The following is a 27689-nucleotide window of genomic DNA, read 5'->3' as shown; positions in this document are numbered from 1 at the left end:
CAGAAACAACATGGATCCTCACGAGTGGAAATTAAATCCACAAGTATTCAGCATGATAACGCAGAAATGGGGGTGCCCAGACATAGATCTCTTTGCCTCCCCAAAGAATTGCCAACTACAAAAATTCTGCACAAGGAGTTATCACACACAAGCATGGAAGGTGGATGCTCTCTCATTCAGCTGGAAAAGCCTAAAAGTTTATGCCTTCCCCACCACTGCCTCTCCTTTCAAAGGTACTCCTAAAAGTCAGACAAGAAAAACCATGGATGATCCTGATTGCCCCAGACTGGCCATGCCAGCACTGGTACCCAATTCTAAAGAACTTAGCTCAAGGCCCACCATGGATTTTACCTCAAACTCCGCACCTTCTGACTCAACAAAGCAATCAGATCCTGCACAGTCAGCTCAAAACCTTAAACCTGGCTGCATGGCAGATTCATTAGTCAAGCAGACAACACCTCTCTAAAGCTGTTATGGATGTCATTTTGGAGGCCAGGAGGCCTAGCACCAGGAAATCTTATTCAGAAAAGTGGAAGAGATTCTGTGCCTGGAACCAGGCTCAAAGCTTTGACCCTCTTGTCCCAAATATTCCTCAGATATTACAATACTTAACTGAGATGCTGGACAAAGGACTATCTTTTTCATCCATTAAGATTCACGCCTCTGCCATCTCGGCTCATTACAACACAGATCCTCCTATTTTCTCTCATCCATTGCTAAAACAGTACCTCAGAGGGGCTAAAAACATAAGACTGCCCCGGAGAGCACCAACTTAGAACCTCAATTTTGTCTTGGAAAAACTAACCTTACCTCCTTTTGAGCCAGCCAATTCAGCAGAATTAAAATATGTATCATGGAAAACTGCTCTGCTTCTGGCAATAACCTCAGCACAGAGTCTCAGAGTTACAGGCACTAATGGCAGTGGAGCCTTTCATTATTTTTCACCAAGACAGGGTTTCTGTACGAGCAACCCCTTCATTTATGCCTAAGGTGGTATCCAGTGTGGCTCTTAACCAAACTATTCACTTGCCAACTTTTTATCCAAATCCCCAGAATAAAGGGGAGAGACTTCTGCATTCCTTGGACATATACAGGCAATTACGTTTCTACTTGAACAAAACAAACGCTTTCAGAAAAAATGAGCAATTGTTTGTAGCATATGCTGCAGGATCACAAGGTAAGGCTATTTCAAAGCAGACCATTTCAAAGTGGATAGGACACTGTATCCGGTTCTGCTACACACAGCATGGGAAACCTGTACCTAGTAATATTAGACCACATTCCACCAGGGCAACAGCTACTTCAACTGCCTACCTTAGAGGAGTACCTACCAAAGATATCTTGGAAGCTGCAACTTGGAGTTCAGTGCACACCTTTACCAAGCATTATCACTTGCCTCTTTATTCTAGATCCAGAGCTGGCTTTGCCACTGCAGTGCTGCAGGGCCTCTTAGCCAACCCAAATCCTCTATAGAGCCAGCCACCCTAACTCAGCTTTGGGATTCAACCCAAGTGTAATGACTGCAGCAGTGAAACACGATGAACATAGTACAGTTTTGTACCTACCATAAATGTAGATGTTCGAGTGTCTTCACTGCTGCAGTCCTGGTTACCCACCCGCCATCCCCTCTTTCTTAGCTGGAACTAATCTATACCTTTCTACCCTATACTACATATGTGGTGTATTTGCTGATAACTGAAGGTTTTTGTTTTACCTTGTTGTATTTTTTATTAGCAATATGTATTGCCTACCTATTTGGGGGCACCTGACATCTGGGGCAAGAAAAACTGAAGAAAATGGCGTTGGCTGCATCTTATATATCCCTGGCGCACTGACGTCAGGGAAGAAGCGAGAGCAACCGACGCTGGACCAAGACTTTGGAACTCTGGCCGATTGCGGGACCACCTGACGGCAGGATAACCCAAGTGTAATGACTGCAGCAGTGAAGACACTCGAACATCTACATTTATGGTAGGTACAAAACTGTACTATAGTCTACCCATATAGCTAAGGCTGTTGCAGCACTGATCAATATAATAAATGTAGTACTGTTGTATAAGTGAACTTACCTAACAGTAGATGTTTGAATGATCACTGCTGCAGTAGGTGCTTCCTCCCTCCAATCCCCGTGTTTTTTTGGTGTGCTTTTTATGCCAGGGTGTGGACATAAATTTTTTGTTGTTACTAGCGTTGTCCTTTCTTGGCTCAGGCTCCCTCTCCCTTTCTCGGCAGGAAAGCTCTGCAGGGCTTTTTACCCAAACTTGTCTTTTAGTTAGCTCAGCTCGACCTGCCTGATACTTTGGGCATGTGGAAGGTGCCCTGAAGCTTTGGAAGTTGGCCAGCTGTTGTAACCTTGGTAGGATAAAACCCATATAGCTAAGGTTAGTGCAGCTGTTATCATTCCAATGTCTACTGTTGGGGTAAGTTTACTTAAATAACTTTACTTTCCTCATCTCATCCATATCTCCAATCAAACAAAATCAAAGATAAAAGACTTCCACATATCAATCAGCCTTCATGCATAAAACTCTGTATGTTAAATGTCAATAACTATTTCCTTAGGAAACTGGAACATTTGTGCAGACCCATAAATATTATAAACAATCACTGGTGAATATCAGTAGGCCTACTATCTCTCTTGTTTTACCAGCAGCACTGATCTTGTAAATATTTAAAAAAAAAAAAAAAAAAACTAGTTGTAAATGTATAACTACATGTTGAATATATTTTCAAGTATATGTGTACATGGTTGTAAGTAAAACAATATATATATATATATATATATATATATATATATATATATATATATAGTTAAGATTGGATAAGAAGCTGAAGAAAATAAGAGGGAACAAGGAAAAAGAGAGCAGTGTTTTGGATTATTTCATCTTATTCTATCAGTAAAAGTTTCAGTAACTAAAATTTAGATTGTAGAGTTTCATGTTAAATAGCAAGGTGAAAAAACGACAATGTTAGTAATATGTTTTGGCCTTCTGTTTTTTTGGCTTTATTAATATCCCATCCATTCTTTCCACTCTGCCTTTTCAGTGAAGTGATACTCCAGTCCATTTCTTCAGTATTACATTATTGTATTTCTTGAATGCATGCATCCTTGACCAAGTTCTGAGATGCTGCCTTTTGAGTATATTAATATTAACTGGATTTTAGTTCTTACTAGAATCTGTACTGTTTGTTTTTTTTCTTTCCATTACTAACAACATTTTACTTTTAACTTGCATTACTTCTGTTGCATGGACTTGGTTTTTGTACTTTCCTTCTTTCTTTTAGAGGCTCTCAGGGTATATGACACCAGTAGGACCAGAACTCTCTCCACTGGCAGACATACGTCGTGTGAGTAACCGATTGTGGCTTCCTGTACTTCCATCTCCTGTGTTTAGCCCTAAACTGTGCATATTTTGATGCTATGTGTATGGTGTGTCTGCATTGTCTTGTTTGTTACTAGTTCCTGTGACATGCATGTATGCCTGAAAACGTTTTGTTGATGGGGCATGCATGTATGCATGAAAGCGGTTTGTTGCATGTATTCCTGAAAACTTTGTCTAACTTCTACTATGGTGGCATATTTGCTAAAAGGCTAGGCTACAAAGCTGTAGACCTGAGTCCAAATCCCATTGTATCAGTAGTGTACTGTACAACCCTAAGCCAGTCAGTTATGCCATTAGTTTTTTTTAAAGAAAGGTTGCAGGTGTTATGACTCATGCAGTCAACGGTAAAACCGGTGTGTTAACTGGCAGTGTGTGGTACAGCTGCAGCTTATGGTGCCTATAAATTCATTTTGGTGCTGAGAATGATCCAACAAAGAAGGGTGGACATGGTAAATGCTTTTACTCCTGGATGGAACTACTTTAACAACTTATATTTACAGTTTTCTGTTTTTGACATTGATAAGAACTGTTTACTCAACTTTTATGTAAATACTGCATCTTTCTCTGTTTTTTCCCTTGGGTTATTAGTTATGAAAGTTGAGTTCTGCTTTGTTCTGTTTGATATTATTTTAAACTTATATTTATTTCTGTAAATATTTTCCACATTTGTGCAAGTGTACTCAACCATGCTTTACTTGAAATTGGTCTGTTGCGATCAGTGCATGGCCATTGTAAATAAATAATGTTTCTCTCTCTCTGTACTCCCCCTCTTTTTTTTGTTAGGCTGAATCACGTTTTCTGCATTATAGCTGGGTTTGAGACACCACAGGAAACATGCAGTGATTAATTTAGAGAAAGGAAAAAAATACTTGCTATGGCTAAAAAGTGAACTAATTCATGTTGACATGATGATGTTCATCGTGTTTCACTGCTGCAGTCATTACACTTGGGTTATCCTGCTGGCAGGCTACCCGCAGTCGGCCTGAATTCCAAAGTCTTGGTCCGGCGTCGGTTGCTGTCGCCTCTTCCCTTACGTCAGTACGCCAGGGGTATAAAAGATGCAGCCGACTCCATTTTCTTCAGTCTTTCTCGCCACGCGGTGCCCGAAGCAAAAGCAGTTCACAAGTGCCAGTCGGCCGACTCCTGAGATTTTCGAATTTGAATTTCAGATCCGAAGTCTTCATTAAAGCTAAGTACCCCGTTGGGGAAACTTTTTTCTTGCTCCAGACCGATGTCAGAAAAAGTTAACAATTGTATTTCTTGTGGAAAGCAAATACCTCATAAGGATTTTCACTCTTACTGTATTCCTTGCCTAGGCCCTGACCACGACGTTGCTTGTTGTCGGTTTTGTGCTAGATTTAACCAACACACTATTAAGCGTCGGTACGATTTTGCCTTTCATTACTTTGGCCGCAGATTCAATTATACAATGCCGGCGGAACAGCCGACGACCGGAGTTTATAAAAAAACGCAAGGATAAAGACAAGGACAGGCATCCGAGGTCCAAAACAGACAATGAGGCTTCCTCTAAGCTAGTTGTCGGTTCGCCGGTTCTCAGTGAGGCATTTTCGCAGCCCCTGACACCCGCTACCTCAGTGCCACAGGCCGCTTCCGACTCCCACGTGGAGCCGACTGGGCTTCTGGAAACTGAAGGTATTGGATCCTCAGAAACTATTCCCTCAGATGGGTCCGGAGCCGCTGTGCAGGCATCTGCTTCTGAGGGTGTTTTCAGACCTACACAGTTATATGTAAAGCCATCTTCAGCTTCAAAGCCAAAGACTAAAGCAGCTCTAAAGGCAAAGAAACAAGTACAGCATTCTCAAGGACAGACTTCCATGCCTAAAAAACAGATGCTCAAAATGGCCGAAGACCTTATTACTTTGATCAGGGGTTCCCATCCCCCTCCTGATGAGGCCTAGGCAAGAGACAGAATATGAATCTTCAGATCAGGTTTCCATTTCCTCTGATTCCTCCTCTGATCAGGAATACTCTCTTCCTCCCTATGAGGATTCTGATGCTGAAGAATCCATTCCTTCAGCTTCTCCTCCTGAGGATTACTCTTTTGGGGAAACCCTGCATACTATGAGGGAGCACTTTCATTGGGAGAGCCAGGATTATTCTGAATCCAAGAAAAGGCTCAGTCAGAGACTTTCTTTTACTTCCTCAGCACAGGTCCCTTGCTATTCCCCCTGTTCTGGACATTGTAGATGATGCTTTTTCAGAGTCCAGCCTGTCTCCAGACTCTATACCCCTTGCACCCGTTAAGCCAGATAGGTACTACAGGGTTCCAGATTCACATAAATTTCTATATAAAAATCCTGCTGCTGACCTTGAAACTATATCTCAGGGTCCCAAAGGGGTCAAGGCTTCCACTGCAAAAAACCCTGTTCCCTATGATAGGGATTCTAGAGCATTGGACAGATGGGGAAAAAAGTTTACACTTTTGCTACCTTGGCTGTAAGGGCTTTAAATTGTCAGTTTCATATGCTTAAATATCAGCAATATTTAATGTGACTGTTAAAACAGAAAATGTTGACAAATTTTGAATGTGCTGAAAACAAGGAAATGCAGGATTTATTGCAGGCAGCTGAACAGGTGGGAAAACATACTTTGTAATGTGGTTTTGATTCTTTGGAGGCCTCTTGTAGGGCCGCTGTAATGGGTTTTGTGATTAGGAGACATGCTTGGTTAAAGGAACAAATTCTGCCTGATCATGTTAAAGCAAAATTATCAGATGCTCCATTACAGCATTATACTTTGTTTGGTGTTAAGGCAGAAGAGGTGCTGAAGAAAATGGAGGATAACACGAAATCTATGCAGACAGTTAAGGATTTCTTGCAGGTACAGCCACCCAGATTTAGCAGGAACTGGCCTTCAAAAAATTGGTCAGATAGGCCACAAAGAGGCAGATACAGGAGCCCTAGATGCAGATCTCAGCCCCAAGGCTCATACAGGCCTAAACAATGGGGTGCTTCTACCTCCAAAAGCAGAGAAGACAAATCTCAACCTTATAGGAAACAGTCACAATGACTTTCCTCTACCAGTTCCAAGCACTTATCTTTTGGACGCTCCCTTAGGGTGAAAACTAGCACTTTTTTCACAAAACTGGCACATGATCACCCAGGACAAATGGGTCTTGAATTTAGTGTTTCAGGGTTACAGGTTCCACTTTCACACTCTGCCAAAGGCAGAAGGCATGCCAGACCTGCCACACAATCAATGGGCAGAGGCACAAAAGCAAGATGTCCTTCAAGGATGCATCTGCAATCATAACATATGGGTTGTCCTGCCTCAGGCAGCCCTTCGGTCGGCCAGATTCCAAAGTCTGGGTCTGGCCTCGGCTGATGTCGCACTTCACCCGACGTCATAGCTCCTGGGGTATAAAGGCATCAGCCAACGCCATTTTCCTCAGTCTTTCTTGCAGCGGTGCCAAGCAGAAGCTGTTCGCAAGTGCCGGTCGGTCAGATCCAGAGATTCCAGCTACCGAAGACTTCTAAAAAAGCTAAGTACCCCGTTGGGGACTCTTTCTTGCCTCAGCCGATGTCAGACAAAGTAAATAATTGTTTAACTTGTGGGAAACAAATACCTCATAAGGATTTCCACTCTTTCTGCCTTCCTTGCTTAGGCCCAGACCACGACGTATCAGCTTGTTTAGCCTGTGCTTCCTTCAACCGACGGACACTTAGACATCGGTCGGAGTTTGCAGAAGAGTTTTTTGGTCCCGCTTTTGCATATAAAATGCCGTTGGAGACTCCGACTACACATTTAGCCAAAAAATGCAAGGAAAAGGACCGACACTCACGGCCCGCGGTTTCGGCTGAAACCACGGTTAGGCCTACTGCGAGTGTCTCGGTTTCGGCTGAAACCGAGTCCTCGGTTCTTCCTTCTGCCGAAAGCATGCCTCCGACAACCGAGGCCATAGAGGCCCCGGCTGAGTCGGCTACAGAAATTCCTACCGAAGAAGCAGGCGCACAAGAATTGTCCGACACCATTCCGTTGGACATCTCTACTCCTGCACGTGGGGCAGCTAGACCCCCTGCTTCTATGTCTATTAAGGCCTTCTCCAGGGCTAAAGCAGCTAAACTTTCCAAGGCCTTACCTACAAAAGCTCCCTCTCTCAGACCTTCCTCAAGTTCTCAGATTCTCAGCCTTGCTGAGGACCTTATTTCTCTGATCAGGGGATCCCAACCTCACCCAGACAGGGCCTCACAACCTCCTCCTGAAAAAAGGCCTAGGACTGAACCCCCTGAACCTCTCTCCTCTGACTATTCCTCGGATGGATCAGATTTATCAGACCATCAGGAAGGACCATACTCACCTTATGAGGATTCGGATGCAGAAGACTCCATTCCTTCTGCCTCCCCCCCAGAAGAATTTTCATTTGGGGAAACTCTACACTCAATGAGGGAACATTTCCAATGGCAGGCTCAGGATTTTTCTGATTCTAGGAAAAGGCTAAGGACTTTTTTACACTTGCCACAGCATAGCCTTTAGCCATACCACCTGTACTATCAGTTGTTGATGATGCATACAATGATGCCAGTTCTGCCCCTGATTCTCTTCCCCCGGCCCCTGCCAAACCTGACAGATATTACAGGATCCCGGATTCTCACTTCCACTTGTATAAGGCCCATGCTGCAGACCCAGAAACCATTTCTCAGGGCCCTAAAGGTGTTGCAGCTGCCTCTGCCAAAAAACCCCTACCCTCTGAAAGAGAATCAAGAGCATTAGAGAGATGGGGTAAGAAGGTTTATACATCTGCTACTCTTTCTGCTAGGGCTTTAAACTGTCAATTTCACATGATACAGTACCAGGAATTTTTGTTACATCAGCGGAATAAACAGCTTTCCTCTCCTGGACCTTTAGACCGTAAGTCCCTTCAGGATTTGGTACACAACTCTCAGCAGGTCAGTAATCATTTCTTAAAATGTGGCTATGATGCACTGGAGGCTTCATTTAGATCAGCTATGATTGGAGCAGTGATTCGAAGGCATGCCTGGCTAAAAGAGCAATCCTTGCCAGACCATGTTAAGTCTAAACTCCTAGATGCCCCTATGGAGAAACAAAGTTTATTTGGCTCCCCTGCACAGGAGGTTCTAAAGAAAGTGGAAGAAAAAGCAAAATCTGTGCAAACAGTCAAAGATTTTCTGCAGGTCCAACCTCCGAGGTTCAGCAGAAATTGGCCTTCAAAGAATTGGTCCTTTCCAGACACCTCCAAAGCACAGAGAGGCAGAAATAGACACCCAAGAGGCAGAGGTCAATCAAGGGGTGCCTACAGGAGTCGTCAGTGGCAACCTGCCAACCAGAGGAGTGCCGCCACAGCTGTGACTGCAACCACTTCCACAGGACAGACACAATGACTTGGCTCTAATTCCGCTTACCAGGGAACAACTGGAAGCACCCTTGGGCGGAAAGCTAGCTTTATTTTCAAAAAACTGGCATTGCATTACAGGAGACAAATGGACTTTGCAAACAATAGACAAAGGCTACAGGTTTCACTTCCACACTTTACCAAAAAAGAGAGGAATGCCAAACCTTCCACCAAGCCAGAAGTCAGAGGCTCTAAAACAAATCATCAACTTACTAAAGATGAGAGCAATAGAAAAAGTACCATCTATGGAACAAGGCCAAGGATTTTACTCCAGACTATTCCTTGTACCAAGAAAAGAAACTCAATGGAGGCCTATTCTCGACTTGTCCGCACTAAACACATATCTCATTGTACCAAAATTCAAGATGCTGACCCTACAGCAACTTCTTCCCATGTTGGGCAAGGAGTCTTGGCTGGTGACTCTAGATCTCAAGGAGGCATACCTGCACGTCCCTATACGACCAGATTGCCGAAGACGCCTCAGATTTCTTGCAGGATCAGAGCATTATCAATTCTCAGCATTGCCCTTTGGCTTATCTACTGCCCAGAGTATTCACGAAATGCCTGGCATCAGTAATTGCACATTGCAGGCTTCAGGGAATTCAGATCTACCCATACCTGGACGACTGCCTAATACAAGCGGACAACAAGACAAAAATAATAAAGGATTTGGCCTATGTCATACAACTGCTGCAAGCCTTGGGATACACAGTCAACATACAGAAGTCAAGACTAGTGCCATCCCAAAGGATAACATTTTTGGGTGCAGAACTGGACACAATAACTCAGATGGCTTTTCTCACAGAAGAAAAACAAAAGCAACTACCAGTCTACTACATGGCATTGACAAGACAAACTCAGCTTACTGCAAGGAAAGTCCTGCAGGCCCTGGGTTACATGGCATCCTGCATAATCTTGATTCCACATGCCAGGCTGCATATGAGAAAATTACAATGGTACCTAAGGAATGTATGGTCTCAACACAGACACAGTCTAGAAACCATGATACCAATCATTCCATGCCTGAAAAAAGAATTCCTGTGGTGGGCTCAGGCCTGTCAGACCAACAGAGGGTTGCCTTTCCACAAACCACAACCAAGGCAGACCATCACCATGGACGCCTCAGACCTAGGCTGGGGGGCACACATGGAAGACAAGTGTATCCAAGGCCTATGGTCCCAAGACCAGCTGAATCTACACATAAATCTAAAGGAGATGCTGGCAGTGAAGCATGCAATCGAGGCATTCAAATCATTCCTCCAGCAAGGACACCTGCTGATAAGGACGGACAATACCACAGTCATGTGGTACATCAACAAACAGGGAGGCACGCATTCCACCCTCTATGCCGGATGGCAATGGACCTGTGGAACCTAGGCCTGAATCTCAACATTCAACTGCAGGCCAGATTTGTACCAGGAAAAGAGAATTCACTAGCAGACAGCTTAAGCAGAACTACCACGGATGCTCACGAATGGATGCTGCATCCAGACATCTTCAAAAACATAACAAAGAAATGGAGAATGCCAGAGATAGACCTGTTCGCCTCCCCACTCAACCACCAACTGAAGAAATTCTGCTCAAGAGAATACCACCCACAAGCCTGGAGGGTGGACTCCCTTTCTTTCAGCTGGAAGGCCCTGACAGTTTATGCCTTTCCACCTTTCCCATTGATGTACAAAGTTCTACTGAAGATCAGGGAGGAACAGCCAAAGGTAATTCTGATAGCTCCAGACTGGCCAAGGCAGCATTGGTACCCGCTACTGAGAAGCATGTCTCGGACGAACTCATGGCCTCTACCTCTATGGCCTTTACTTCTAACGCAGAACAACTACAAGACACTGCATCCAAACTTGAAAACGCTGCAGCTAACTGCTTGGAAAATTGCATAAAACAAAACCAATCTGATTTATCTCAGAGGGTCAAGGACATTATCCTGGAGGCTCGCAGACCCTCAACAAGGAAAACATACTCAGCCAAATGGAAGAGATTCCTCATTTGGAGTGCATCAAAGGGAACAAATGTCACACTGGCAAACCTAGCACACATCCTAGAATACTTAGCAGAACTGTTAAACAATGGCCTGTCCTATTCTTCCATTAAGATTCATGCTTCAGCAATTTCAGCAGAGTACAACATGGATCCTCCTATCTTCTCTCACCCTCTCCTCAGACAATTTTTAAGAGGGATCGAAAATGTAAAACCTCCAAGGAAACCACCTCTGCCTACATGGGATCTCAATTTTGTGCTGGAAAAATTAACACTTCCCCCTTTTGAACCAGCAGCATCAGCAGACTTACAGTTCTTATCTTGGAAAACTGCCTTCCTTCTAGCAATCACTTCAGCAAGAAGGGTATCCGAGTTACAGACATTAATGGCAGTGAAGGGTATCCGAGTTACAGGCATTAATGGCAGTGCAGCCTTTCCTTATCTTTCACCAGGATAGAGTGTCTCTGAGAACCAATCCTACTTTCATGCCAAAGGTGGTATCCAGGGTATTCTTGAACCAAGCTATTCATTTACCTACGTTCTTCCCTAACCCACAGAACAGGGGGGAAAACTTCTTTACACCTTGGATGTACACAGACAACTGCGCTACTATCTGGACAGAACTAAGACCAGCAGAAAAACTGACCAGCTTCTGGTAGCATATGCAACAGGAGTGCAAGGAAAAGCAATTTCCAAACAGACAATTTCAAAATGGATAGGAAATTGCATTCGATTCTGCTACTCTTTTCATGGAAAGACAACTCCTGAAAATATCAGGCCTCACTCCACAAGAGCTACAGCCACCACTACAGCTTTCCTATGAGGAGTGGCTACCAAAGACATTTTAGAAGCTGCTACTTGGAGCTCCGTGCATACATTTGCCAAGCATTACAATCTTCCTTTATACTCCAGATCCCGAGCAGGTTTTGCAACTGCAGTTTTACAAGGAATCTTAACTACACCATCACTATCTTAGTGCCTCCTCCCCCAGTTTGGCTATGGTATTCTACCCATATGTTATGACTGCAGATGCATCCTTGAAGGACATAGTACAGTTTTGTACCTACCATAAATGTAGATGTCCGATAGGTATGCATCTGCAGTCAGGATTACCCACCCTCCTTCCCCTCTGTGGTATTCCTAGGGTACTTACCCTCTCTTAGCTAGCTGGGGGAATCTATTATGGTGTATTTGTTTGTATGTATATATGTATATATACTTTTGCTTTCTACTGTTTGGAATTTTCTACTTTTATCCAAATTTAGCCTTCCTAGAGGGCACCTGGCATCTGGGGCAAGAAACACTGAGGAAAATGGCGTCGGCTGATGCCTTTATACCCCAGGAGCTATGACGTCGGGTGAAGTGCGACATCAGCCGAGGCCAGACCCAGACTTTGGAATCCGGCCGACCGAAGGGCTGCCTGAGGCAGGACAACCCATATGTTATGACTGCAGATGCATACCTATCGGACATCTACATTTATGGTAGGTACAAAACTGTACTTTTCCTCCGTCATGGACATGAGGGCCATTCAGCGAGTACCACTACAGGAGCAGGGACAAGGATTTTACTCATGACTTTTCTTGGTACCCAGAAAGGACAAAGCCTGGAGACCAATACTGGACCTGTCTATTCTAAACAATTTTCTGGACGTTCCAAAATTCAAAATGTTGACTCTGCAGCAGCTTCTGCCCATGCTGGGCAAGAAGGCTTGGCTTGTAACCTTGGACCTAAAAGAGGCATACCTGCATGTCCCAATCAGTCTTGCAGAAGATAACCTCAGATTCATAGCTGGCTCAATGCATTACCAATTCTCTGCACTGCCCTTTGGCTTATCTACTGTACCCAGGGTCTTCACAAAATGCCTGGCACCAGTAATTGCTTTTTGCAGACAAAGAGGAATTTGAATATATCCCTACTTGGACGACTGCCTTATTCAAGCAGAGAACAATGACATCCTACTAAAGCATCTGGCGTTTGTAAAAAGATTGATAATTTGCCTAGGGTACACAGTAAACGAAAAGAAATCGAAGTTAGTACCCCCTCTCAAGAGATAATATTCCTGGGTGCAAGCTTAAATACAACTGCCCAGATGGCTTATCTCACGCCAAACAAACAAAGGCAACTGACTTTTTATTTCGACATGTTGGCAACAAAAACCCAGTTATCTGCAAGAAAAATTCTGCAGGCTTTGGGCTTCATGGCATCCTGCATTCTGTTAATTCCATATGCAAGACTGCATATGAGGAAACTACAATGGTATCTAAAAAGTGTTTGGACTCAACATTGCCACAGCCTGGAAAAACTAATTACCCTCATTCCCTGTCTGCAACAGGAGTTTCGATGGTGGGCACAGGCCTGTCGCCACAACAAGGGACAGCCTTTCACTTTACCCACTGCCAGGCAGACAATAACAACAGATGCATCAGATTATGCCTGGGGGGCCCACATGGCAGGAAAATGTATTCAGGGCACATGTCCCACAAGCCAAATGCATCTTCATATCAATCTAAAAGAAATGCTGGCTGTCCAGAATGCCCTGACAGCTTTCAAGGATCTGCTTCATCCAGGACAACTGCTAATAAAGACGGACAATACTACAGTCATGTGGTACATAAACAAGCAGGGAGGCACGCATTCCTACCCCCACTGCAGACGAGCCATGATTTTGTGGAACACAGCATTGACTTTTCAAGTACACCTAAAAGCACAATTCCTGCCAGGAAAGATAATTACTCTGGCAGACGAACTAAGTAGAAACCTCATGGATCCTCACGAGTGGAAACTAGATCCACAAATCTTCAGCATGATAACAAGGAAATGGGGATGCCCAGACATAGATCTATTTGCCACCCCCTCACAACTGCCAACTGCAGAGATTTTGTACAAGGACTTATCACAAGCTAGCATGAAAAGTGGATGCTCTATCATTCAGCTGGAAAAACCTTACAGTGTATGCCTTTCCTCCACTACCTCTCCTCCCCAAGGTACTCCTAAAGGTCAGACAAGAGAAGCCAAAAATGATCCTGATTGCCCCAGACTGGCCACACCAGCACTGGTACCCAATCCTAAAGAGCTTGTCTCAATGCCCAGCCTGGACATTACCTCAAATTCCTCATTTACTGACCCAACAAAGCAATCAAATACTGCACAGCTAACTCAAAACCCTAAATCTGGCTGCATGGCGGATAATGTAACCATTCAGAACACACCTCTCTCCTAATCATTTATGGATGTTATTCTGGAGGCCAGGAGGCCCAGCACCAGAAAGTCATATGCAGAAAAGTGGAAGAGATTCTGTGCTCGGAACCAGGCTCAAGGAATTGACATGCTTGTACCAAATATTCCTCAGATTTTACAATACCTAACTGAGATGCTGGACAAAGGCCTATCCTTTTCATCGATTAAGATCCATGCCTCTGCCATTTCAGCTCATTACAATACGGACCCACCTATTTTTTCACATCCACTACTAAGGCAGTACCTCAGAGGGGCCAAAAACATAAGACCCCCAAGAAGAGCACCAATTCCTGTATGGGACCTCAACTTTGTCTTGGAAAAACTCACGCTGCCTCCTTTTGAAGCCAGCCAATACAGCTGAGATAAAATTCTTATCATGGAAAACAGCTCTGCTCTTAGCAATTACTTCAGCAAGAAGAGTCTCAGAGTTATAGGCACTAATGGCGGTTGAACCTTACATAATTTTCCATCCGGACAGGGTTTCTCTGAGGGCAAACCCAACATTTATGCCTAAGGTAGTGTCCAGTGTGGCTCTTAATCAAATAATTCACTTGCCTATCTTTTATCCAAACCCACAGAATAAGGGGGAGAGACTACTACATTCTTTGGACATACACAGACAGCTACGCTTCTACTTGGACAAAACTAAAGCTTTCAGAAAGTCTGAGCAACTCTTAGTGGCATTTGCTGCAGGTTCTCAAGGAAAAGCAATCTCAAAGCAGACTATTTCCAAATGGATAGCCCACTGCATTCGTTTCTGCTATTCTCAACATGGCAAATCAGTGCCTAAGGGCAACAGGCCACACTCAACCAGAGCAGCAGCTACTTCAGCAGCCTTCCTCAGAGGAGTACCAATCAAGGACATTTTGGAGGCTGCAACTTGGACATCAGTGCACACTTTTACAAAGCACTACCACTTACCTCTTTACTCTAAATCCAGAGCAGGCTTCGCCACTGCAGTTCTGCAGGGCCTCATAGCCTCTCCTAATTCTATTTAGGCCCAGCCACCCAACCTCAGCTTTGGGATTTAACCCAAGTGTAATGATGGCAACAGTGAAACACGATGAACATAGTACAGTTGTGTACCTACCATGAATGTAGAAATTCGAGTGTATTCACTGTTGCAGTCCAGGTTACCCATCCACCATCCCCCTTTCTTTGCTGGGACTTATCTGTACTTCTCTGTTCTATACAACCTATGTGGTGTATTTGCTTGTAGTTGAAGATTGTTTTATTTTAGTGCATGCTCTTTTATTGGCATAATTTCTTAGCCTACCCTTCGGGGGGCACCTGACATCTGTGGCAAGAAAACTGAAGAAAATTTCGTCGGTTGCATCTTTTATACCCCTGGTGCACTGACGTCAGGGAAGAGGCGAAAGCAACCGATGCCGGACCAAGACTTTGGAATTCAGGCCGACTGCGGGTAGCCTGCCAGCAGGATAACCCAAGTGTAATGACTGCAACAGTGAATACACTCGAACATCTACATTTATGGTAGGTACACAACTGTACTTTCTTCATACTGATCACTGCTGCAACAGGCTAAGCTAATGTGGGTTATATCCTACATAAGATATAACAGATGGCTAGCATCTAAACCTTCAGGGTACTTTCCATGTGGCCAAACTATACGTCAGCTTGAGCTGAGCTGACTAAAAGACTGGTTTGGGTGCCATGCCTTTCAGAATTTTCCTGTTGCAGAGAAGAGCTCTCCTTTGTGGGCGTTGAGGATCTACAGTTAGCTAATGCTGTTCCATTGCTGGGCAGATAAGTTCCTTTTGGGAGAAAAAAAAGTCCACATCACTTTTTAGATGTTCAAACTAAGTTTTTTGTGAAAAACTGCTTTAAAGCTATGGAAAAGTAATTTTATTGTGATGCTGCTTTTATGTACTTTTAAATGGGAGCTCATGTTTTGTCTTTTATGGTAAAAAGTTGTTAAAAGTTCATTTTCAGTGGAGAAACTGTTTGTTTTACTTTTTGGCACATGGGAAGGTGTATAAAGTGCTTTTTATTGTTTTTCTTTGTGGGGGATATGGAGAGTTTTTTGGTACCCTTCTGAATCACCAGTTGTTGCTGCTAAGATTCCCCAGAAAGTAAGCACCATTTTTGGCTCAACCATGGAACAAACTACCGATCCCTCGATCAGACCTTCTAGCCAAAAAAAGAAACCGTTAACTAAACAGCCTTTGCCATCCCAGTAGGCTAGTAGTTTGCCACAGTTGCAGGTGGGTGACTCTGCTGTGGCTGTCTGGTTCCTCAGACCACTCTTTTTCCTTGGATCCCTCTGTTGTTGTCCTTATAGCCACTGGTAGACTAGGAATTAGCCATATCCTCCGTAGCTGTTGGGATCGCCTCAGTGGCAAGGGAGTAACAGTTTTGTCAGTCATGGGAGAAGGGGCAAATAATGTGCTGTGCCTATCCTTGGGGGTGTTGTTGCTGGCCATACTAGGTCTGTTTGCCCCAGTTTTCCTTTCAAGAGTCAGAGGGAGTAAACATTTAACTTTTCTTGTGTCAGTTTCTCTGGATAGGAGTACTTTATTAAGCTTGAAGTACTTTATTGAGCTTGACTGTCTTGTTCAGGCTGTTGACCCTTTTTGTAAGGTGGTTTCTGGTAAAAATAAAAATGGATTCCTCTTTCCCTGAAGAGGTTCAGCACATGCAATCAGTAAAAGAATGTCAAGGGACAAATGCAGATTTTTCTTCTCCAGGTTTTTTTTTTTTTGCTGCAGATTTTGAGGAGATCATGGTATCTGAATCTTTGTGTGTGGGATTCGCTTTCTCTGAGATTGTTTACAGGATGTGACAGTGTTTTCAGTCTGAGAACACTGAAGTTTCTCAGTCCCTTAGAAAATACCATAAAGTGCCTCAACTGGAATTCCCAGAATCTTCACCCATTCCCGCAGTGTTGTAAACATTGGAAGGTGTTTGTCACAGCCTGTAATTTCCCAGACAACCAACCTGTTGCACTTAAAAGCCAATAGAATGTACTCTTTCAAAGTTTTTATGCATTCATCCCAAGTCTGACTCAGCAGCTATAACCTTGTCCAGCTGCTGAGTGTTTTGTTAATTATAAATCCTTCTTTTGAAAAGGATGGTTAATTATTGATAAGTTAGGGGAAAAGGTGAATGCTTCTGCAACTTTAATTTGTAGAATTTTGAATGGTCAGGCTCATATGTTGAAGTTTATACTGACAAATTGTGAAAATATGAGGAATGTTTTAACTGTAACTTCCTCTTGTGAGGCAAAGTCTGGTTTGTGTAAACTAGTTTTTTCTGTTTCTTAGGTGACTACTTATTGGTTGGAATATGTTTATGACTGCAAATACTGCTTCCAGGGCTGTTTCCACTGGTACTGTTTTGAGGAGGTTCATCTGTCTGTGTTTTCAGAACCTTCCCAAAGATGTCATCAGTGAAATTTTGAATTCCCCTTTGGATAGAGATCATTTTTGCAACCTCCTCTGCAGATTTTATCAAAAATTGTGATCAGAGAGGTAAGCTTTTCCAGGGATGCTTTCTGATTTTTCAACCTTCTCTAAATTTTACAAAGGACTTTCTGCCCTGTCATCCAGTTTTGGCAAGAAACAAAATGTATGGTCTCAGCAGACTGCTGAGTAGATGTTTAAAAAGCAATAGCAGCAAAGTCCCAAAAAGAAAGCTTGGAACTCTCAAAACAAAGGACAGGTAAGCAAGACAAAAATGACTGAGACCTTGTCCCCTCCCCCGCGGATTCCCTTAACTCCTTCCTTCTCTTGGCAACATTGTTTCAGACAAATGTATTCTGAAGCTGATCCAGCTAGCATGCAGATGACAGTGGGAGGAAATTCCTCCTTTCTACGAGATTCTTCCTCATCTGCTAGACAAACCCTTCACTTCCCTCCTCTCCTACATCAGATGCTGTCTCAGGGGGTAATAGAAGCAGTCATCACATTTGGGGTTATCCCTGCCAGGGTAGCCCTCAGCTGGCCTGAATACCAGAGGCTTAGTATTTCTGCATCAGTTGCTGTCTCGTCAGGACTGACGTCAGGTCATCAGTAGTATAAAGCAAGGCAGCTGACACCATTACATCAGTCTTTCTTGCTGAGGAGCCCGAAGCAATGCCAGAACTATACGTTGATGGGCCCTTATTGCAGCTAGATATTTTTGCTTACAGTCCTCAAATTCCGATATGGCTTCGGTAAGCCATCTGACCACAGATCTTCCAAAAAAACGTAAGGATAAAGATAGAGACAGACCGCACAGGTCCAAACCTACCGACGAAGCTTCTGTTAAACTAGTCTTCAATTCTCTGGTACTCAGTGAGGCTCTTTTGCAGCCCCTGATGCCTGCTTCTGTGGATTTCCAGGCCGCTACCAATACCCTTTTGGAGTCCGGTATGTTACAAAACTCTTCATTGACTGAGGATCCTGCAGTTGTCTCTCCCTTGGATGGGTCCAGAGATGCTGGGCAGGCACCGGCTTCTGAGGAAGTACTTTGCACTACCGATTCTTGACACAAACCAACGACTTATTTCACATCTGCTGTTCTTTCGAAAACTACCGAGTTTCTAAGGCCCAGGGTACAAACCACACCCAAGAAACCGACGACCCAATCTCAGGCACCTGCTTCCTTGCCTCAGTCTCAAATGCTTAAAATGGCGGAAAACCTTATGCTGATCCGGGGAAACCAAGCTACCCCTTCCAAAAGAAAAAGAGATCTGTCCCCAGTAGTTTTGTCTGAACAGGAGTCTAATGACTCTGATGCATCTGAATTTGAAGACATGCAACCCTCTCTGCTTATGAGGAATCTGATGCAGAGGATTTCATTCCTTCAGCCTCTCCACCCGAGGACTTTGGGGAAACCCCTCATACCTTAAGGGAATTCAGTTTGACTACTGACACCTTCCCTCCTGCACCCAGAAAACCTGACCGGTATTACAGAGTCCCTGACTCTCAAAATTTCTTTTCAAAAATCCTACTGCTGACCCTGAGGTAATTTCTCAGGGGCCTAAAGGAATTAAAGCAATCTCTGCTAATAAGCCCACCCCCTCAGATAGGGATTCCCGAGCACTAGACAGATGGGGTAAAAAAGTATACACTTCTGCTACTCTTGCTATCAGAGCACTAAATTGCCAGTTCCATATGCTAAAATTTCAGTAACATACCATGGAACTCCTCAAACAAAAGTGTCTTCCTTTCCTGCTTGTGCAGAATCTAAAGCGTTACAAGAGTTAATGCATTCTGCAAGTCAAGTGACTAAGCACACCTTACACTGTGGTTTTGACGCATTAGAAGCTTCTTGCAGGGCAGCAGTCACTGGTTCTGTCCTTAGAAGGCATGCATGGCTTAAGGAATAGCCCTTGCCAGACCATGTTAAATCTAAATTATTGAATGCACCCTTGCACAAAGACAACTTATTTGGCACTTAGGCAGAGTATGTCTTAAAAAAAGATCTAAGAAAAAACTAAATCTATGCAAACAGTTAAAGATTTCCTACAGGTCCAGCCACCCAGGTTCAGCAGGCATTGCCCCTCCAAGCACTGGTCTTTTCCTGCTTCCACCAAGTCAGTTCAGCCCAGACCCCAGGGAAGCAGACTCCCCAGATATCAGCCACAGGGAATGCAAAGATCAAAACAGTGGAATTCCTCCACTTCCAAGTCAGGGAGTTTTAAGCCACCTCCTCATGGTAAGAACTCAGAATGACTCCTCCTCCACCCCCTCCCTCTGCCCACCTGCACTTATCCCTAGGAGGAAAACTCTCCTTTCACGCAAGCACATGGGCCACCATTGCCAACAACTGCTGGGTCCTCAATATAGTGTCCTAGGGATACAAACTTTCTTTCCACACTTTTCTAACCCCAAAAGGGTTCCCAGATCTACCTTCAAACCAGTGGGCAGAGGCAAAAAAGCAAGTCCTTTCCCTGCTCTCTTTGATGGCGATAGAGCACATTCCTGTAGAACAGATAGGCCAAGGTTTCTACTCCAGACTTTTTCTGGTACCCAGAAAAGAGGGCACCTGGTTCCCTATCCTCGATCTCTCCATTCTAAACACCTTCGTGGTGATTCCAAAATTCAAAATGCTCACCCTCCAGCAACTGCTACCCATGCTCTCCAAGGATGCTTAGCTAGCCACCATAGACCTAAAAGAGGCCTACCTCCACATTCCTATCAGGGAATCGTGTAGGAAATATCTACGTTTCAGGGCAGGATCTCTGCACTTTCAGTTCTCTGCACTTCCCTTTGGCTTATCTACTGCTCCCAGGGTTTTCACAAAATGTCTGGCTTCCGCCATTGCCTTTTGCAGACAAAGGAATATCCAAACTTACCCATACTTAGACTGCCTAATTCAGGCAGTCAGTCAGGAAAAGCTGCTCAAGCACCTGGCCTTTGTAAAGTCCCTACTGACCTCCCTAGGGTACACTATCAATGAAAAGAAATCCAAACTAGTACCCACCCAAAGGATTGTATTCCTGGGAGCAAGCCTGGACACAGCATCCCAAATGGCATTCCGTACACCAGAAAAGCAAACTTACCTGACAGCCTACTTCTCTCATCTAGCCACCAGACCCCAGTTATCTGCAAGGAAAATCCTTCAAGCTCTGGGGTTCATGGCATCTTGCATTCTACTCATTCCATATGCCAGACTGCATAGATTCATAGGTAGGTACTAGGCTATCGGCCCAAGGGCTTACGCAAGCGTAGCAAGCAAGTTTCCATGGCTTACGCCACCCAAGAAAGTTATTTTCCTGTGCTACTGTCCAGCAGAGCCACAGAAGTGATCCCCGGGGTGTATTTCCCATCCACTCATCAAGATTTTTCTTGAAGAGTGCTAATGAGGAACTTTGCTTGACATAGATGGGTAGCTTGTTCAGAGTATAGGAAGTCTCTGGGACAGGAATCTATCCCTCCAGCGTGTCCTGTTTATTGCGGTGACAAGGTTTAGGTCCCTAGAGCGTGTAGCTCAGAGGGATTGGGATTTCTTTAGGTGTAGCATGTCCAACAGCTCTGGGTTTGACATAGCTTTATATGTTAGGCAGAGATCACCTCGGAGTAGGCGATATGCTATGGAGTAAAGCTGGAGTTTTTTTGAGGCAGTCAGTGTAGGGCATTTATTTGAGGCCAGTAATCCTCTTTGTGAGGTACATCTGTGGCCTTTCCAGCTGCTACAGATGTCTTGTGAGGTACATTCCAAAAGGGGCATTGTACTCTATAATTGGTCTTATGAGTGATGAGTAGAGGGGAACAATGTCCTCTTTTTTTTCTGGATGAGAACCCTTTTATGATGAGGTGTGCCACGTAGAAAGACTTGCTGACTACTGTGTCGATGTGACTATCAAAGGAGAGACTACTGTCCACCTGAGTCCCAAGGACTCTTATCATGCATTTGGTGTTAAGTAGATTGCTGCCTATGTGGTAGTTCATGGCTACAGAGTTTTTACCAAAGGGGATGACACTGCAATTTTTGGCATTGAGCTTGAGGGCATGGCTCTGACACCAGGCATCTCTCAGTGAGGCCCTTCTGTAGGATGTCCACATCATTTGGGGACTTGACTATGGCTCCTAGTTTGCAGTCATCTGCAAACTTCGTTAGCCAGTGGCCTTCTGTGTTAGCCTGTACATCAGAGAAGTAGATACCAAACAGGGAGGTCCCAGGATAGAACCCTGTGGTACTCCACTTGTCAGTGCTTTGAGGTCAGATTTGGAGTCTGAAACTTTTACAGTGTGGGTTCTATCAGTGAGCCATTTGGCAACCCATGTTGTGACGTAGGGATTTATACCTAGTTTAGTGAGTTTAGCTATAATTCCAGAATGGGGGGGGTGGTGTTGAAAGCCTTGGCAAGGTCAAGATAGGCTGTGTGAACCACCTTACCCTCATCCATGGCTTTGGTGACTGCCTCAAAGAAGTCGATCAGGTTCAGGAGGCATGATCTGCCTTTCACAAACCCGAACTGGGTGGGATCCAGAGTTTGGAGGTTACCAATGTCTTTGTTTATGAGTTCCATGATGATACGTTCCATGGCCTTGCAGACCAGGCTCGTCAGGCTAAAAGGTCGATAGTTCCTGGGATCAGTGGTGGCTCCCCCTTTGTGGAGTGGGATAACTGTTGCTGTGTGCATATAAGGAAACTTCAGTGGTACCTAAAAAACCTTTGGTGTCAACACTCTCAAAACCTGGAAACTCTTATACCAATGATACCTTGCCTAAGGAAAGATTTTCTTTGGTGGGCAGCAGCATGCTTCCACAACAAGTGACTACCATTTTCACCCCCCCCCCCCCACTGCCCAGGCCCTCACCACAGACGCATCAGACTATGCCTGGGGTGCACATCTGGACAGCAGGTGCATACAAGGCCAATGGACCCCACGGCGAATCCATCTGCACGTCAACCAAAAAGAGATGTTAGCTGTCTAGCACGCATTGACACTTTCAGGCCCCTTCTCTCCCCAGGGGCTGTCCTGATCAAAACAGACAACACCACTGTGATGTGGTATATCAACAAGCAGGGAGGGACTCACTTCTACCCTCTGTTCAGGCTGGTCATGACCCTTTGGCCCACAGCCTCTGCCATGCAACTCCACCTGTTAGCACAATTCCTGACAGGTATTCTAAACTCTCTGCCAGACCACTTAAGCAGAAATCTTTTGAACCCACATGAGTGGCAGCTAGACAAAAGGACCTTCACCCTAATAACTCTGAATTGGGGCACCCCGAAGGTCGACCTCTTTGCATCCCACACCAACTGTCAGCTCAGCAAGCTCTGCACCATGGAGCATCACTGCATGGCTTGGAAAGTGGATGCCCTATCCTTCCCCTGGGTCAATCTTTCGGTCTATGCATTTCCTGCACTACCTCTCATCACCAGGGTACTGCTCAAAATAAGGGAGGAAAAACCAAGGACAATTCTTAATGCTCCAGACTGGCCTCGCCAGCACTGGTACCCACTGCTGCGCAGCCTGTCCCTACTGCCACCATGGCATCTCACTCAGACCCCAACTCTCTTGACCCAGAGTGCAGGAGAATTCATGCATCCTCAATTGCAGCCCCTCAGTTTGGCAGCCCGGCTTATTCCCTGACCACTGATCAGTCTGCCAACCTCAATATACAGGTTCTAGATGTTATACGTGAGGCCAGACAACCTAGCACTAGAAAGTCTTATGCTGACAAATGGAAAAGGTTCTGCACCTGGATTCAGGCTAATGGAGCCGATTTGGCACAGCCCTCCCTACCTCTCATCCTAGATTACCTAGCGGACCTGCTACACAGTGGTTTCTTTTTCCTCTATTAAAATTCTTGCCTTTGCTATCTCTGCTCATTTCCACACTGAGCAGCCCCTTTTCTCACACCCTCTGATCAAACAATTCCTAAGAGGGGCTAGCAACTTCAAGCCACCCAGAAGAGCACTTACCCCAGCTTGCGACCTTAACTTTGTGTTGGAAAAGCTCACCCTGCCCCCCCCCTTTAAACCACCATCTTCAACAGAGTTAAAATTTCTCTCCTTGAAGACAGATTTTCTTCTGGCCATCACTTCAGCTAGAAGAGTCTCCGAGCTACAAGCACTCATGACTGTGGAGCCCTTCATCATCATCCATGCTGACAGGGCTTCCCTCAGGACTAACCCATCCTTCATGCCCAAAGTGGTGTCCGGTGTGGCTCTCAACCAATCCATTCATTTGCCCACCTTTTTCCTAACCCACAAAACAAGAGGGAAAGGATCCTGCACACTCTAGATGTGCACAGACAGCTCAGATTCTATCTAGACAGGACTAAATCATTCAGAAAGTCTGATCAATTACTGGTTAGCTTTGCTGCAAGGGCAGAGGGCAAAGTCATCTCCAAACAAACAGTTTCCAAATGGATAGCACAATACATCCATTTATGTTACAAGCAACATGGAAAACCTCCCCCTAAGGGGGTCAGGACTCACTCCACCAGAGCAGCCTCCACCTGTGCAGCTTTCCTCAGAGAAGTCCCCACCAGGGACATCCTGGAGGCTGCCACCTGGATATCTGTTCACACCTTTACCAAGCATTACCACCTGCCTATCTTCTCCAAATCCAGGGAAGGCTTTGCCACTGCAGTCTTGCAGGGCATCCTAGCCAGCCTCCACCCTTTTCCTCAGCTTTGAGAATCAACCCAAATGTGATGACTGCAACAGTGGAACAAGACGAACATAGTACAGCTGTGTACACTTACCATAAATGTAGATGTTTGAGTGTATTCACTGTTGCAGTTTGGTTTCCCTCCCTCCATCCTCCCCTTTTTTCTCTCTCTTTCTCCTTACTTTTTGGTATTTACTTTCTACTGGTGGGGTTCTTCCACCATAACCTGGCTCCCACTTGAGGACTCCTGACAGGGCAAGAAAAACTGATGTAATGGCGTCGGCTGCCTTACTTTATACTACTGACAACCTGACGTCAGTCCTGAAGCAACAGCAACCGACGCAGAAATACTAAGCCTCTGGTATTTGGGCCGGCCGAGGGCTACCTTGGCAGGGATAACCCCAAATGTGATGACTGAAACAGTGAATACACTCGAACATCTACTTTTATGGCAAGTGTACACAGCTGTACTTTTCTCCTTCCCAGTCAGGATAATGATATTCAAAAATGGTTTATGTGCCAAAGAAAGAAAATTCTTGGAGGTCAGTTTGTGATAGTGTCCAAGTTCAAAATGCTGTTACTTCACAACCTGTTACCCCTTCTTCCTCATTTGAGTTTTTTTTAGTAATGTTAGATATGAAAGATGCATGTCATAACATTCCTGTTCATGCAGATTTCAGACATTTTGTCTAGAGCACTTCATTAGCTCTTTGCCTTACCCATTGAGTTATCTACAGCTCCAGGAATATTCACATAGTGTCTAGCTGTTGTCATAGCCTGTTGAAAACTACAATGTATTCACATTTTTCCATATTTAGATGACTTGCTTATGTTTGTAGAGTCACTTCCACAGAGTCATGAATCTGTCACTTTGGTGATAGATGATCTAGTCAGGCTGGGATTCCAAGAGAAGATACAAAAGTCTCTTTCTGACTCCATCACACAGGAATGTGTTTCTGGGGTGCCTGTTAGAGACCTCAGTACAAAGAGCTTTTCTTCCACCAGAAAAAAAAAATCTTTCTTTATATCTGTTCTGGGGGGTTTCACATGAACTTCTGTCACTGCGAGGGAATACCTTAGGATTCTGAATCTGATCACATCTATGATTCTCATGATACCTCTTGCAAGACTCCATATGAGAAGGTTGTAATGGTATCTGAAGTATTTTGCCCCAGCATCAACGCCCATTAACTTTCCAGTTCTGGGATTTATGGAAAGAGAAATAACTTGGTGGAGACATCAAATATCCTTGAATCCAGCTCTCCTGTTCTCCCCTCCTGCTACAAAGCAGTCAGTCACTGTAGAGCCCCTCCAGTCTTCGGGGAGCAATGTCAAGGAGCATAAAAGTACAAGGTCTTTGGGGCAGGAAAGAATGGCAAAAGCACATGAACAGAAAGTATATGCTAGCTCTTATAAAGGCTCTCAACTCTCAAAATCATGTGTGGGTCCCCAGGAACTCTTCATATAGTTGCAGGCGTTGGCGCAGTGATGTGGTTCATAAACAAGCAAGGAGGAAACAGATCTTACCCCTTATGCAGACCAGCTATGTTATCATGGGGGATATAGCTTTTATAGCACAGTCTGGCTCGGTAGGCATCCTACATTCCATCAATGCAAAATTTTGTGATACACAAGCTGAGCAGGACAAAGACAGAGCCTCAGGAGTGGAAACTAGATCAGGGCGTCTTCCAAGATTTGATCCATCTGTGGGGAGTTCAAATAGAGCTCTATGCCTTTTGATCACTACTGCAGCAGCTGCTCCCTCCCTCCATTCCCACTGTTTATTGGTATGATTTTTTTCCCCTTCTAGCTATGTCCTCTCAAGGCTTAGCCTTCCTCTTCAGTTAGTATGAAAGCTATGAAGGGCTTAGCACCCAAAACAGTCTTTTTAGTCAGCACAGAGTGAGCTAATAGTCTGGGAGTCAGGATGGTGGCTGGCTGTTAGATCCCATGCAGGATATAACCCATATAGCTTAGGGCTACTGCAGCAATGATCATTCAAACATCTACTGCTATGGTATGTTCTCTTACAGATCTGTACTTTCTCTGGTGCTCCTGAAGTGAAATTTTGAAAGAAGTTCTAGTGAAGCTAGAATTTTGTCTTTGTAACTAGTAATATTGTTTTTAAAGTGTATCTTTCTCACTAGTGGTGAATGTGAGTGAAGCTTGAGCACATTGCCAGTGTCCCTATATTCCATAGGCTCATATGAGAATACTAAGCTATTGCCTTTAGGTTCACAGTTTAACCCTAGCTGAGGTACCCATTTTTTGCCTAGCTATGATGCCTCGTAGGTTAACCACCCTTATCATAATTTTTTAAGTATTTATGAACATGTTTGGGTCATTCCTGTAGTGTGATCAAAATCATACACTGAATAGGGCATTTAAACACTGCTTGTGTCCATAAGAATAATAGGGATCAGTCCTGAAGTAAATTTCCTATTTCTCATCCGTTGGGTATATGTTATGTTTGAATAGAGACATGGATGGGCTTTCTTTTATGTGGGTGGGTGGCCTGTTCCTGAGTAGTGGCATCCTCCTGGATATGTAACTGTTTCTTCAAACCTTTCTGTTTATATTGCAGAAGATGTTTAGCTCCCTGGACCAGATGTTCGAGCATATTTGCTTGGCAGATGTACAGTAAATCCATCAGGTCTGCTCAGAAGATGTCTTATATCTCTGGGATGGGTCTCCTCTTTGACTTTGAGATGAAGTATAGAGATAGGGCTTTGAGGCACTTCATGTAGATCGTGAGCCCTAGGCCCAGTATTCCCGTAATAAGAAACCTCTGTGTTCACTGTAGTTGCTGCAGATACCTGCTTATATCGACACCAAAGTGGCCTCTGTACTTAATGATGGGCCTAATAAAGGCTTAGTAGAGTGGGACACTGACCTGTCCGGACATTAGATGCTTTCCTCTTATTTGTAAGCTACTCAGTGTAGAAGGACTTAATAGTAGATTAATGTTGTTAGCTATGCCACTGTCTACGTACATTCCCAAATCCCTAACAACGGAGTCTATTCTTAGGGTGTACTGTCAGTGTGACATTTTTTTAGGGGCAGTCGGTTTTGCAAAAGGCAGTAATGCACTTTTTGGCATGTAGCTTTAGTCTGGCTCTGTCACCAGATACTGATTTGGTGCAAGCCATTTGGAGAATTGTTGAGTTCTGTGGGGGTTACAGTGACTGTTCCTGTTCTCATATTTGTAAACTTGGTCAACCAAGTACCGTTTATGTTTCCTTGGACTTCTGAGAAATAGATATCAAACAGGATTGCAGCTAGAACAGAGCCACCTGGAGGTGGCTTCCCTTATCTTTTTATTTATTTATTTATTTCATTTTACATATGTTGACCGGGCTAGTCCAACTGGATATATATCCATTTTCAGCAGAGGCCCGGGGAGAAAAGCTCCAGCAGTAGACATAGAATATGCAATCTGAAGTAGTTAACTTCATTTATCTGCAACCTGTGGGTATTTGGATCCATATCAGATCCGAGCCGGCAACATTTTTATCAAGCATCTGCTCCAAGCTCCTCCCCTTACCCATAATCCCTCACCTCTCCTACCTTCCCTCAGATCTCGTTTGCTGCTTCATGCGTACGCATCGTGGTCTTTATAGCTCCAAGTTGG

The 27689-nt window shown here is 44.4% G+C and overlaps 1 protein-coding gene across 2 annotated transcripts in view; it reads left to right on the top strand.

The window, feature by feature from the left end:
* Positions 1-27689, top strand: part of EPS15L1 (epidermal growth factor receptor pathway substrate 15 like 1) — a 3892050-nt gene that overhangs the window by 1523281 nt on the left and 2341080 nt on the right. For both annotated transcript variants that reach the window (XM_044090736.1, XM_044090735.1), the window contains one exon: positions 3286-3348. In XM_044090736.1, the coding sequence (XP_043946671.1) occupies positions 3286-3348 (63 nt within the window). The remainder of the gene's footprint in view (positions 1-3285; positions 3349-27689) is intronic.

The sequence above is a fragment of the Protopterus annectens genome, chromosome 13.part0 (genome assembly GCF_019279795.1).
Source record: "Protopterus annectens isolate FY-2018-M chromosome 13.part0, PAN1.0, whole genome shotgun sequence".
NCBI lineage: Eukaryota > Metazoa > Chordata > Ceratodontiformes > Protopteridae > Protopterus > Protopterus annectens.
This window is presented reverse-complemented; position numbering and strand designations above follow the sequence as displayed.